The sequence below is a fragment of the Egretta garzetta genome, unplaced genomic scaffold (assembly GCF_000687185.1).
Source record: "Egretta garzetta isolate BGI_Z169 unplaced genomic scaffold, ASM68718v1 scaffold149, whole genome shotgun sequence".
Lineage (NCBI taxonomy): Eukaryota > Metazoa > Chordata > Aves > Pelecaniformes > Ardeidae > Egretta > Egretta garzetta.
In genome coordinates, this window is record NW_009269998.1 from 487,153 (window position 1) to 501,155 (window position 14,003).

Consider the following 14,003-nt stretch of genomic DNA (forward strand, 5'->3'; position numbering starts at 1 on the left):
AATGGCGAGGTGACCCCCGTTGTAACCAGCCAGTGCCCACCGTCATTTTAAATGGTGTTTTGTCATCAGATCCAAAAAGCCAAGTCAGGGCAGTGTTTAACACGTGCATCGGGAGCCTGTCTCTGCTAGGATTCTCCATGCAGCCAGCAGCCGTGCCGCTGAACTGGTGCTCAGTAAAAGAGCAGACAAAACCTAGAACGCTGCTTTTTTAAAGGCTGAGATCTGCAGAGTGACACAGTCTCACGCTACTATTTTACATGCCATGGTAGGACCTGAAAAGGGAGGAGCTCGCATTTCTTACATCATCTCCTTTTTCCGGTTGAAGCTCTAAACACAGGTAACGAGCATGGCTGCGGTTCTGTGGGCTGCTCCTTTCTTCCAAGCAAATTTTTGTACCTCAGGATTTTACCATCTTCGACGCAAAGTTATGTACCTCAGGCTTTAGCAATAGTTTCAGCTTTAGCAGCTGAACGCTGAGGCACTAAGGGTTCATTTGAATTGGCTTGCTCGAGGAAGCACAGGAAAGAAAAGCAGTTTCGCCAACTTACTGGGTTGTGTGCTGCAGTGCGTTTTGGTACGATGCACCACCTGAACGCCCCAGGCAAAGACGCTGTCCATGTCTTCACAGAATCATGGAGTCTTAGAATCGTTTAGGTTGGAAAAGCCCTTGAAGATCATCAAGTCCAACCGTTACGCTAACCCTGCCAAGTCCACCACTGAACTAAGTCCCTGAGCACCTCGTCTGCCTGGCTTTTAAATCCCTCCAGGGATGGGGACTCGACCCCTTCCCTGGGCAGCCTGTTCCAGTGCCTGACAACCCTTTCTGTGAAAAAAATTTTTCCTGATGTCCAATCCAAACCTCCCCTGGTGCAACTTGAGGCTGTTTCCCCTGGTCCTATCGCCTGTTACCTGGGAGCAGAGTCCAACCCCCACCTCACTACAGCCTCCTGTCAGGCAGTTGTGGGGAGCAATAAGGTCTCCTCTCGGAGCTCTCCTCCTTCACACAGAGCAGGGAAGCACCTGTAGGAACTCCTGTGATGACATTCACCGCTCTGTTAGGGCTTTCCGCTTTCCAGCTATTTTTTTACTGCTGCAGGAACTGGCCACAGAGCACAGAAGGTTCCTGCACCCAATTGTATTGAAATCATTTTGTACGTCTACGGTCGAGCCCTCCGCTTGCTTGCCAGGTGATGTGTACTGTGTTGAGAGAGCTGTGCTTGGAAGGGGAAATGCAGTTTTGCTGCGGTGGTGATCCCTCTTCCTGGCCTTTTCGGCTGCCGGCACAGATCTGCAGCGAGGCAGCGCCGTGCAGGAACGGGGAGAGGATGCAAGAACAGCCGCACCATCAAGGGCAAGGGTTATCTCAAGCTGTTCCAGCAATTCCAAGCTTGTCTGCTGTGTGTTTTTAATGTATTCCCTGGGGCAGCAGCATCAAGGCACGTCACAAGAGTTTGTTTATGATGCCTCGCAGAGAAGCTTTCGTCTTGGCTTGTAAGCGCTCCAGGGAAATGGCACGGCCTTCCCCTGCGGAAATCTCCTTCCACGGCACACGCAGCGATGTGCTGCACTGCCAACAGCCACGGGGGAGCTGCAGGTGGGGAGGGCAGGGGGTCATTTTAGCTGGATTAGCTTTACAGGTGACGTTTGTTTGACCTGTAGTACCACCACTGAAAATGGATTTTGACTTCGCTTATCTCAGATGGAACATGAATACATGAAAGATTTTACTAATTTAATAAAATAAATAGAACTTTTTTGCTTAATGATTACTCTTTATGACTTGTGAAAAGGGCTCAGTCTTTTAAAAAAACCACCTTTGTTGCTATTGCTGTTTTACATGAGGGTTTATTTTCATCTCGGTGTGCTTAGGTGTTGCGTGTGTATTTACCTTTCCGGTGAGTTGAGGCTTTTCCCCTCCCTGGGATTAAAGGAAGGTGGTGTGGGTGCCTTGACCCATGGCACAGGCATCGCTGTCCTGTCCGTGTCTGAGCTTATTCAGTAACTCCAGTGCATGTATGTCACGGCACAGGGTTGAAATTACAGAGTTCTGTAAGTATTTGCAGGATTGGGGTTTTCCACCTGGCTCTAAGGCGTTCAGCACCACAACTTCCGATAGATTCAGTGAGAGGTGAAATACATACATCCCCCAGTAAGTCAAAAATCCACGTTTATGGATTTGCACTGAAGTCACCAAGAGATGAACTAGGACCGCATTTTTAAAGGACTCCCCTTCCCTTTGCAAATACATCTGCAGTATTTATGAGCATCTTTTGCCCTACTTGCATGCTTGACCTAAGCTGTGTAAAAGAGCCGTTGGCATGTACATCGTCAGACCTGCCCCGTGTGGTTTTGTGAGCAGGTAGAAGGGCAGTTGGAAGTACGGTCTGTGTGTCCTCTGTTAGCCTGATAATGTGTCTCTCTTTTTTTTTATTTTTTTTTTTTTTTATTACAGATCTTGTAATTTATTGTATTCGGTTTAAAACCAAATTCGTGATTCATTCCTTAACGCTTCTCAAGTAATTTACGCTAATCTCTTTCTAGGCAGTCTTTGAAATAGATGAGGCAGGATTGAAGAAAACTGTAAGCACGGCTCTGAAAAGGACAGGCTTTTAAAGAAATGCTTTTCCCCCTTCCTTCCAAATGTCTACGTTTTTTGGGTGTGTCAAGATTGCATTTTTTTTCTTCGCACAAAACAAAGTGGTTTCAAGACCAGGTTGGACGGGGCTCTGAGCAGCCTGATCTAGTTAGCGGTGTCCCTGCTCCTGCGGGGGGGTTGGACTAGATGACCTCTAGGGGTCCCTTCCAACCCAAAACATTCTATGATTCTATGATTCTATGATTAAAATGAAAGCGGAGATGCGTGTGTGATCATTTGATTCGAGGAACTCAGTGTTAAGGAAGATACCGAGTGTCGCAGAGCTCACGAGAAAATAAAAGACAATTGGCAGCACTGAAGGAAGCAAATTATTAAAAGCTGATGTGGTATTGAGTACAGGTTCAGGGGATTTTGGAATAGCAGTGTTCTATGTAAATCAAACAATCCTGTGGTAACACAAAATAGGAATACCGAGGAGGAAAAGCAAGCCCTGGCCCTGCTCCGTGTTGTAACCGGTTCTATCAGGCAGATTCCTGTTTTTCCCCGATATCCCGTGTGCCTGCAGCGGAGCCTGCGTGCACGGAATTCCCTGCACAATACAAACTGCCTACACAATGGTGCCGTTTCCTACCCCGAGTCAGAATTACAGGGAAATTCTGTTCTTTTTCTAATCCATTTAGAAGCAAAGCAAGAAACCTCATCAGCCCCTGTTCTTCTGAGGGTTCCTTTGCTAGGAAAAGAAGGTGTGGAAAAGCATCCAAATGTGTGGAAACATCTCTAAACTAAACTTCAGATTTTGTCATTCCTGCAGGCCCTGTTAAAAATGCCAAAACCCTTCTTCATTTTTCTCTTTGGTAGCAAGTAAATTATTAACACAAGAGTAAACTTTGTCCTTTCTGTATTTCTCACCCTTGGTTAACATTTAACTTGCAGAAATTTAGTGAGATCTGATGGAGACTGTCATATGTAAGGTAGCGTACGAGGGAAAGGGGAAACAGTGGTATCATATGGCTAGAATAACTCATCTATGTTGCGAGGTATGGATTTCTGACACAGAAACCTGATGACTTAAAAAAAAAAAAAACCCAAACCCAACCCTGCCTCATTCAATATAAAATTCCACTATCCCCCGAGCTGTTCCCCTAGTTGTAAGACCAAAAATAATAAATGCAGCAACTGCTTTGCTGGAATTTCCTATTTAAAATAATGTGGTATATTCACATATTTAAATACGACTTCTCAGCTGCAAAGCATTTTGTGTTTTGAACGCACTGCAGTGATACCTTCGAGGTTCTGGCAGAACTGTGATACCTGTCCTGATGTAGCGTGGGTGATTTAAATCCTTGCTCAAGTGAGGATTTAATAAAAATACATTTGTAGAGCTTTTTAGCCCCAGCCAGCCACTCTCTTACCACTGCCTTTTTATTTTTTTAGCTTCTTGTGCAAACTATTAATTTTTCAAGATAACAGAGCTTGCGAAGGAATCGCTTATGAAAATAGGACATCGTATTTGTGATCCAAGGTCTGATCTTTACGTAACTGTTTAGTCTCACTACTGCTGGTTCTGTTGCCTAAGTAAATTTTTCAGGGTTGGGCCAATTGCTTTATAGAAGGGCTATATATGACTATTGATCAGTGGTTTTTTTAATCCTCTGAAACTTTTTTTTAAGGTATTTGTAGCATTAATCGAATTGATTATTTTTTTACAGCATCTGAAGAGGGGTGGGGAGTGGTTTGAGGTTCATTTCCTGGTTTTCATATAAATTCTTGAGAGTTGTGTCATACGGCTCTCTGTAAATGATTGACATTAAACTGACCTTTATGAAGGAACAAAGAAAATAAAACTTGTGTTTAGGCCAATTTTTTGTCTTCGCTTTTCAGTTTGGAGAAACACGTCGTTTCTCCAAACCAACACAGGTTAGCGTGCAGTAGAATTGCAAGGCTTTTAGGCCAAATTATAATTCTAAACATATAGTATGATATTCCTTTTTTTGTGTATTCCATTTTAAGACAAATCCTGTTCAGGGCAAAAAACCAAAAAGTATTAATTATCTGAACAAAATTTAAAATTAAATTCAACCAAATTGCAACAATAAAAGTAGATAGTGGATCTCAATTTTACAAGTTTCCTAGTTTTAATTTTACCACTAAAGCAGAAACAGCGGGTTCGTTCCTTCAGAGTAACATCTTGCAGAAACAAGAGTCAAATAAAAGATTGCAGAGACTAAGAGAAGTGACAGAAGCTGGAGAGAGGTGTTCAGGGGAATATTCTCAGCTGTTGTTCACTTATTCTGGTAGTTTCCATTGTAGGGTTTTTTCTAGATATTTTTCCGTTACTGAACACATCAAAACAGTCATTGCTTAAGAATTAAACTAACCTAATAAAAGTTATAAGCTTGGCTGCTTTCCTTTGGACTAAGGTGAACGTTCAGATGAAGTCAGTAGGAAAACTGGAGCTGTTCAAGGGGCAAAAGAGATAGAAGCTTAATTATTTAGGTTTCTGAATACTGAAAAGATACAATGTATATCTTCTTAAATAGGTTTCTAAAACATTTTTAAATTGTTTGTTTTTCTTTCTAGAAATACAAATAGCCCACCACCTCACCCAGTCCTGTCTTCCATATCAATTCTTTTTTGCTATCATCTAGGAACTGCTGTAAAAGGCTCATTTCTAATCACACTACTGAGAATACCGAGGATCGTTCTCTTGTACCTTTATAATATCCTAAACCAAAAGGTAGGTATATACTTTTGTAACGCTATAGAAATGGTAGCGAAAAGGTGAGATTCATGAAAAAAAAAAGTGAAGAATATACTTCTTGCTTAAAAATGGATGATGTGGACATTATATTTTATCCTATTTTCTTGATTAAGAAGGCTTTTTCCATGTGCTTCCTTTTTTTTCTCTCAGCTCAGGTATTTTTAAAAGCAGAAAATACCGGAATTTAAAATTACCTTCATTTAGTGTTTATATATAAAGGTTTTTATGAAGGATAAAGGAAAAAATTGTCAGAATGCTCTATGTAAAATTTTTGCATCATAAATTTTTTAAAAAAGCAAAGGTAAATAGGAACGTTATTGTTGCATATAAAATACCTTACAGAAAAGATTTCATCTGCCTTGTAATACGAGTTTGTAGAAAGAATGTATGAAATAAGAACTATTCCAGAGATTTGTGTAGGATCCAAACCACATCTTTTAAGACATATAAAAAATACAGCTGGGCTGTTGTGATTGCTGCTTGCCACCTTACTGGCTTTCACGTATCTCCACAGCTCTTATCTTCTGCTGGAAACTTCATTGCAGTTGGTTCTGGCGGTATGGCAAGGAGAGAGGGCTCTCATGGCCGCACAGCTCTGATTTTAGAGGAAGATCTAGGCAAATTTTTTTTAAAAGTTGGCCTTTTCCTCTAGAGTTTACCTTGGCCTCGAAGCATGTTACATACAGTACAGTGTTTCCATTGACCATCCCTGGTACCCATGAGGCACGCGTGTGGCGTGTAGTTTGTGAATGCTTAAAGAAAAGCCCCTTGCAACAGGATGCTTGGAAGATGTGTAAGCATCTGGGTTTATCTCACTTCCATATGAAAGCCTTGGTTAGAAAACAGCTAAGAACTTTGAAGACAATCGGTGGGATGAGCTGTGCTAAAAAGATGATGGAGTATTTTCTGCCTCTAGAGGAAGCAGGACTTGTTGGGTACACGGTTTTATAATCTGAATAGCTGTAGAAGATTTCACCAGCAAAGAAAGATGATTTGTGTCTACAGCGGTGTGCCACAAGCTCCTTCTGGTCCACTTGCCAAGCATTCAGCTGTGGATGTGTTGTGACCCGTAGCTGTAACTGCTCCATAAGAGCCTACAAAGTGCTCAGGCCAGCTTATGTCCCCAGCAGGATCCCCCCTCCCCCAAAGTAACCTTGTTCCTTCCCAGGGGAGGAAGGAGAGGCTGTGGCCCCTTTCTGTGGAGGCTCTTTCCATAGAGGGCCAGAGCAGTGATGCTCACCCAGATTTTGGCACCCTTGCAAAAAAAATGCTGCTGCTTTCTGTGAACAGGAGGAAAAGTCAGGGGTCTGCAAGCTTGCAGGTAAATTCATGGGTGTTTTCTACACAGGAGTCTTCAAGCAGAATCAGAGAGGAGATTGGAGTTGAAGTCCCTTGCTCTAGGTTTTTAATGAACAATACTTCCTGCGATTAATGCCGTTTTAGTAAAATCATCTCTCCAGCAATACACACAGCAAGATTAAAGTATGTCTCTGCTGTCAGGAGTTTGCATGTGCAGTCACCATTTTGAAGGAATTATTTCTGGAATATTTCCAAGAACTTCATTGGAAAAAATTTGGGATGTTCGTGGTTTCTGCATGAACAATGGTAGTTGTGGGGACCTGAGGTTTTCATATAGTGGCTGGGAGACCTCTGCCTTCCAAAACAAACCAAAAACATTCAACCTCTGGAAAAAGAAGGTTAAAAAGACTCAAGTATCACTGCACTGAATTTCCTTTTGCTGGGAAAGACAGCCAGTTAAATTTGGAAGGCTACCATGGCTGCCAAGGCATCTTTTGCTTGTCTTGCTTGGTAAATCTTTATGTGATGAATATGATGTGATGTGGGATGGGGGGAGGAGGATGGAACAAACACGGAGCTTTTCGGCTCTGTTTTTAGTATGAAATTAATACAGATCAAGGGTCTACGAATGGCCTGTTCTAATGCATGCTTTTTCCTCCTGTCCTGAAAAATGGACGTATGCTCTGAGTCAACACACGCACGTGTGCATCTAAGTCCTTCTGGCCATTCTTTTTATTTTTGCTCATTAGGATTCCGGTCATTTCAGAACAGTGAAGGTTTTTTGATAAACAAAAAAATTAAAAATGTGTCCGCGTGCTCCCTGATGACTGCAAAGTTCTGTAAGGGTTCCTGACTCGCCTGCCTGTTTCGTTCTCCCAGCAGCTGTTAGCTCACCACGCTGCTCCCAGCACTTATTTTTCTTTTCCCAGAGAAGAATCTTCCGTCCACAGGAAGAAAAAAACAAAACCAAGCTCAGCTCATCAGTCATTAATACTGAAGGGTCTGAAGTAAAAACAGTTCCTATAATCCAAAAGGAAATAGATGCTGCCTAAGTGAATGCTTTATTAGAAGAGTCAGTCACCTGCAAAGCAAGTTTTTTCTAAAATGGCAGTTCCGTTTGAGCCCAATTCTGTGTCCAGTAACCAAACATTTCATTTTATTGCAGGAGAGTGCATGTGCAAAGTGCCTGTTCAAGTGCTGTTTCTGCTGGGTTTGGTGCCAGGAAAGTTGCTTAAGATACTTTACCCAGGTATGCTCTGTCATCTCTCTGTCGCTCGGCCATCTGCGTACCTAGCCTAGAAAGCGTGTGCCTATGCCAGCTCCATTTAGCACGACCAAAGCAACACCCAGTGCGTGGAAGCCAACTGGGTGGCCGCATGCTGGCCACCTAAACTAAACAGAAAGGTCTTCCAGCCTAGGTGGAGCTGGTTGCAGAGAAACAGGGAATTGACAAAGGTGCAAGGTGCAGGATTTTAGAAAACTTGTTAATGCAGCTTGAGGTCGCCCTTTGGGAGGGCCACTCGCTATTTCTGAAGGTGAGAAGACTCCAGGTGTTGCTGGGTCATGGCAGACAGACTACTGACATACAGAGGCTCCAGGTGGGAGGAGGCAATGAAGGAGTAAGGAACCCACCTGGAGACGTGTCATTAAACTAGATACAGTATTTTCCACCTGAAAGTCCTGCGTAAAGAAACTTGAACTCCTGGCTGATTTCCATTGTCATTATATCTGGGAATATGATCCATGATGAAAAAGCCAGATGATATAATATTCTCTTTCTTTGAAAGTCATCTTTCTTTTGTTAGCAGTGGTGTTTCAAAAGTGGGTTTATTGGAAATGGATGATTCCTGACATACAGCAGTTTTTCAGGTACTTGACTCCTACTTTTTCCGTCCCAATCCTTTTCTCCAAATGTTTTCCAGCTCTACATACATCATTGTAAATAGTTAATTTTTCTCTTTGTCAGTCCCCTTTTGTTATCTCTGGTGACTGTCGTATTCTTAATGTGAAAGGGAATCAGAGGTACACGCTGATTCCCAACTCTCGGACTGTTGGGTTCTTTGTTCTCGTTGCTGAGGGCAGTAGTGAAGTAAACAAGACAATTTGATAAAGGGTCTGGCTTCTCCTCTACAGTAGGTGCATAAATTAAGCTTAATCTTGGACAGCTACGAAGAGAAAGTTTTTCACTTAGTTCAGCCTAGATTGAATACTTGTGCAGTGAAATCTCTGGTTCTAGACGATGAATTTTCCAGACTTACTTTTTTTAGGTGGATCTTAAGGTCACTGACTCGGTGAGGAATCTCCGAGTTCCTTTTGACTCCAGGCTTTCCATCTGTAGTCACCCTTTCCCCTTGGCTTCCTGCCTTTCAAAGAGACATCCAGCATCCTACTGTTTACTTTCTCCAGCTGTTGTGTGCTATGTGTTTGTTAAAAGGAGACTTAATTACTCTAATGTTCTTCCTTTTGTTTCGGGAGGCCGTATTGTAGCTCTGGCTCCCTTAAAAGATTTCCTGTTTTCCTAATCTATTGTAGGCAAATTTCTGGTTTTATACGAGTTGTGGTTTTTAACCTAATGATCGTAATACTCTGTTTGCTGTTAGATAATTGTTTGAACATCTTTTTGGCAAAGATGATGGTGTTCCACGTGCTCCAAATCCAGGGCTATTTGGGCAAGGGTTAGAGGAGAGGAAAAGCAAGAACACGCTGTAAGATTTTAATAGAAATTTTATCTGTATGAAGGGGTAACATTGGTCTCAGATTATTGCATTTCTTTGAGTAATTAATGTATCTAATTAGCTTTTTCTTTCTTTCCTATAAAGAATGTATTCAAGACTATTTCTTCAATTTTGTAAAATCTGCAGCCAAATGTGAAAAAGACAAAAAAAGGGGGTGGTGGGGGTGAAAGACAAGTCTGCAGTTTTAAGGAGCTTAACATATGGCTTGATTAACAGAAGTACTGAGCTCTTAAGAGCTCTTACTGAGATCCGTGAAAACTGCTGGGTACAGCCGTGACATTTCAGATAGGTGTTGAGCATGGATTTGAGAGTAGGACTTGGGAGGGGTTAAAAAATTGCTTGTACCTACGTTTTTAACATTTTGAAAGTATTTTTCAGCTCAGATTTTGATTTTTGTGTGAGTTGAAATTATTGAAATGTGGAACAGCTGTTATAAAAGTTGGTCCAAAGCCCCTTTCCTTACTATATTTTATTCTAGTATTACTTTCACGATAGTAATAAGCATATCATTCCCTGAAACTCTTAAAAAAAAAAAAACCTCCCCCGTCACTTCTGCACTGTTTTCTTCAACCTGTTGTAATATTGCTTTGATGATTTAAATTCTTTCCGCTCCTTCGTTCACAAGTTTATTCAGGATTAAACAGAGCCCCTTGCTTTCCCTCTGGGAACTTGCAGGTGAGAAACAGGTCCTGGAGGAAGCGATGCTGGCGATAGAGCGCGAGCTGCTTTCTTCCCATGCAGCATCAACCACGTGCTCTGTTAGGTCATCGAAGATGTTGTAGACACAGATATTATATCACCTTTTCGGGCTGAGGTGCCATCTTTCAGGTGGGATTTAATGCGGTGATAGATGCATGCAGCCCTGAAGCAACTCGTTCTCTGCAAGGCTCAGCTGGGTTTTGTTCAGCTCGTCCGGAACTTAACTGAAACGGGGCCAAAAAAGGTAGCCTGTCATCCGCCCGTCGCGACAGAGCGCTTCCATATTTCCAGCGGCAGCTGTTGGAGCAGGGCTAACCTAAACCCGGCATCCTGTGCAGGTTGCAATGTGAATAATTGCATTCTGCCTTCCTAAAATTTCTCTCGGATTTGCAACTGGATCCTGTGCTAAACTGCTGGTGTAGTGTTGCTATGTGCTGCTAAACAGTTCACTCCTGAAGCTGTTCCATTTCAGTCATGGGCAAAGTGATTCATGTGTGTGTATAATCCATTAGTAACAATTGTAAAGCACTCTGGGTTCTATCTGGATGAAAAGTGCTTTGTGAATATAAAGCCATTATCCTTACTTGACAGTTCTGTTTGCCAACACTTGTCAGAATTACCACAGATTTTTCATCTTCTGGCTCTGATGGCTTCAGTATGTTCCAGATAAACATATCCAATCATCTCAAGTAAAATCTGGGAGATTGAAATTTCTCTTCCATGAAAAGAATATACTGTTTTTTTAATGTGGTTGGGGAGCTACAAGGTCTGTCTTTTGCTTTAGGAAATCATAGCGGCAGTCTTAACTTTTGATACATCAAAGCGCTTGCTTTTTTTTTTTTCCCTTTCCTTGTTGCAGTGACTGGTTGGGTTTTTTTTTGCTTTTTTTTTAAGCAATATATCTATTTCAGGATAGTTTTGCTTTTCTGTGCCTGCTTTGGGTTCATCTGCAGCCAGTTGGCAAGCAGCCGCTCCAAAGCGCAGCACATGGGTTTCTGAAGGAGTCACTGAGCAGTATCTGGTTTCTCTCTTTTCATCGGCGCGGTTGCTTGCAGCGTAGCCTTCGGGCCCTGCGGTAGCTGTCACCGAAGGCGGCGGTGTGTTAGCCTGCATTTGCTGGTGCTGACACCCTTCGCTGATCCGGAAAGCCACCGACTGTCTACTGCAAAAAAACCAGAAGCAAATCTGTCTGATGGTGGTATGTCCATGGCAGTTGGCTGTCTCTTAAACTTTGGATGGAAGCCTATCGGGAGGTTACGGCTAAATGCCTTGTGGAGAGGTGACCTAGTAAAATCAAAATTCATACATGCTAATGGAAGTACAGTTCTCCTCTGCGCTGCCAGACACGTTGTGCCTCACCCCATCAAGTACTTTTTCTTCCCAAAACCAAGGCTGCATTGTAATGTTACTGGGTCTGCGCTGCCAAACACGTTGTGCCTCACCCCATCAAGTACTTCTTTTTCCTCCCAAAACCAAGGCTGCATTGTAATGTTACTGGCAAAATTGCTTCTAGATCTTAAGCTAAATTTTCAATCGTCTTGAAAACACAGTTGGCTAAAATGTTCATCTTCCGTGAAATCGTATTTTAAGTATGCTTGTTTTCCCTCTGGAGGCTTTATGTATGCGATAACAGGAAATAAAATTCCTTAGGTCTTTACTTGCTCTGTAGGGTGAAATGTGTAGGGGATCAAGATGAACAAGGCTGACTAATTCTTGCTTTGATACCTTTCTCCTGTCCCCTATCCCATTAAAAAAAAGAAAAAAGAAAGAAAGTAAAAGGCAGTGAAGCGAGTGACCAATAATTCAGTGCTTTTAAGCAGAGCAATTTATGAACATCTCTCTGGAAATTTGATTTTTATTTCAGAAATCGTAAGCGAGAACATTGCCGCACTAACTGCAGAAGCCACTGTAAGCAACTCCAGAAGTGATGTCATCATGGTGCAATGGGCACTTAAAGCACGATCTTTGTGGTCCAACCCCTGGGGTTGAAATGGAGCCCAGGTGTAGCGGTGGGATGCTGCAGGAAAGGACCCCCAGCTACCCTCCAAGGAGAAAGTTGTGTCGGTCTGACCCACTGGATGGCAGCTGTGGAGGGGGTAGACGACACACAGAGTAGGAAGCGAGGCAAGATGGAGGACAAGATACTCTCCAGTGAGTCCAGGCTGCAAATATTAGGTGGAATGGAAATAAAGGAAAGTTGTGCTTCTTGGACTGCTTGGGAAAATTTGGGAGGCTGCTGAAGGGTTTCTTACAGAAGGTAATTACCCTAAGAATCAAAAAGAACCGTTTCTGCATTAGCTGTGTGCTTACTGGATGGAAGTGAGGGAGGAGAAGGTTCTCCATGTGTTTGTCAACCACAGGACAGTAGCCTGTAGTTAACACGGCTGCAGAAAGGGCAGATTCAGCCCCGGAAGGTACGAGATGAAATACTTGCATCAGAAAGAGGGGGATAAATGCCATTGCAGAAGTTGCTGGTTAGGTGATCAGGCTCATCTCGCGGGGCGGACTGGAGCACGCTGGTGCGTCTACGTTGACAAATGAAGGGTAAGAGCAAGCCCGTTAGCCATCTGTGAGTATATTGAGAAGAGAAACAGCAGGGAGGGATAAGAGCCAAGACATGATCAGCAGAAGAAGGAGAAGATATAAACTGTTCATGAGGAAATGTTGTCTGGAAGTTGGAAGAAGGTTCCTAAGGACCAGAGGGACAACTGCCTGGAACAGCTCCAAATGTTAAAGGGCTGGGAGAGGGAAAAGCCCTAAGTAGTTTAGAGAGGGAGCTTTCCACTTAAGAGAAGAAATTGTATAATGTGCTAATCTGAAATAGCCAGGGACTGGAGCGGCTGAAAGCCCCTCCCCGTCTTACGTGTCCTCATCTCTTCGGTGGGGCCTTTCTCACCGGGTTGCAAACAGCCGTACGGCAGCCGCAGAAACGTCCCTGCCTCTTGCGACCACTGGATTTTATTTTCTGAGGGGATTCCGCTGGCGGCTGTGGCACTTGCAAGCCAAGATACTTAAAAGCCCAGCCTGAGCCTTGCCCTGGGTCTAACTAACCAGGGCAGCCCTCAAGGGAGTTGGCAGCAACCAGATCCGATGAGGCTGAAGGTACCAGCAGAGCAGAAAAAGCCGAAGTGGGCTGTGAGACCAGCATGTCTCCAGCTTCTTTTTTAAGAAGATTCTGTTGCTAGGCCGATCCTCTCTGCCCCGAGCTCATTTTATTAAAGCAAGCCCTAGAATGGGGGACTGCATTCAGCTGTTACACAGAGTAGTGATTATTCTCAACAATCGGGGAACTTATGGCCTGGATCTGGGCCGCAGCGCCTTTCTCATGGAACCAGCAGGTCAATTTTTCCAAGACCCTTGACATTCTGTGTTGTGAGGCACAGAAGGATGCATTCTTTAAATAGGGGCTTTGGTTTGGTGGTGGGGTTTGTTTTTTTTTTTTTTTTTGCGTACTGTGGTACTGGGAAATATGTAAACATTCGCTTTCCTTATTTATTCATCCCGACACTGAGAAAGTCGTGTCTAGTTCCCAGGCTCCCAGCTTGTGCTCTGCACAGAGGTGAGGATACAGTACCCGCTTGCTGCTGCAAGGGTGAAGGCTGTTCCTGGCCGGCTCTCTCCCACGCTTTCGGAGCAAGGGTGTGCTATCGACGCCGTTACCACTCGCCTGTCACCACAGCAGACACCACCGTTGTGAAACACCGATTCATTAAGCAAAGATAAAAAACCATAATAGCTGCATTGGGCCAGACCGGGTCTCCACCTAGCTCAGTGTCCCATCTCCAGCGGTGGCTGCGAGCGAACGCTGAGGTACAGCGAGCCTGTATTTCCCTGTCCCCGTGCTGCTTCTCAATCTGTTTTCAGCCCAGGGATTTCTTGAGCCGAGTATGGTTTCTCTGTGTTTAATAACTCC

General features: G+C 43.5%; 1 protein-coding gene across 1 annotated transcript in view; it reads left to right on the forward strand.

Annotated features, from left to right (window-relative positions):
- The window catches only part of SLC44A3 (solute carrier family 44 member 3), a 49,151-nt gene that overhangs the window by 26,363 nt on the left and 8,785 nt on the right, over nt 1-14,003 (forward strand). The window contains exons 13-14 of the mRNA XM_009647523.2: nt 5,177-5,333; nt 7,822-7,905. Of these exons, the coding sequence (XP_009645818.2) occupies nt 5,177-5,333; nt 7,822-7,905 (241 nt within the window). The remainder of the gene's footprint in view (nt 1-5,176; nt 5,334-7,821; nt 7,906-14,003) is intronic.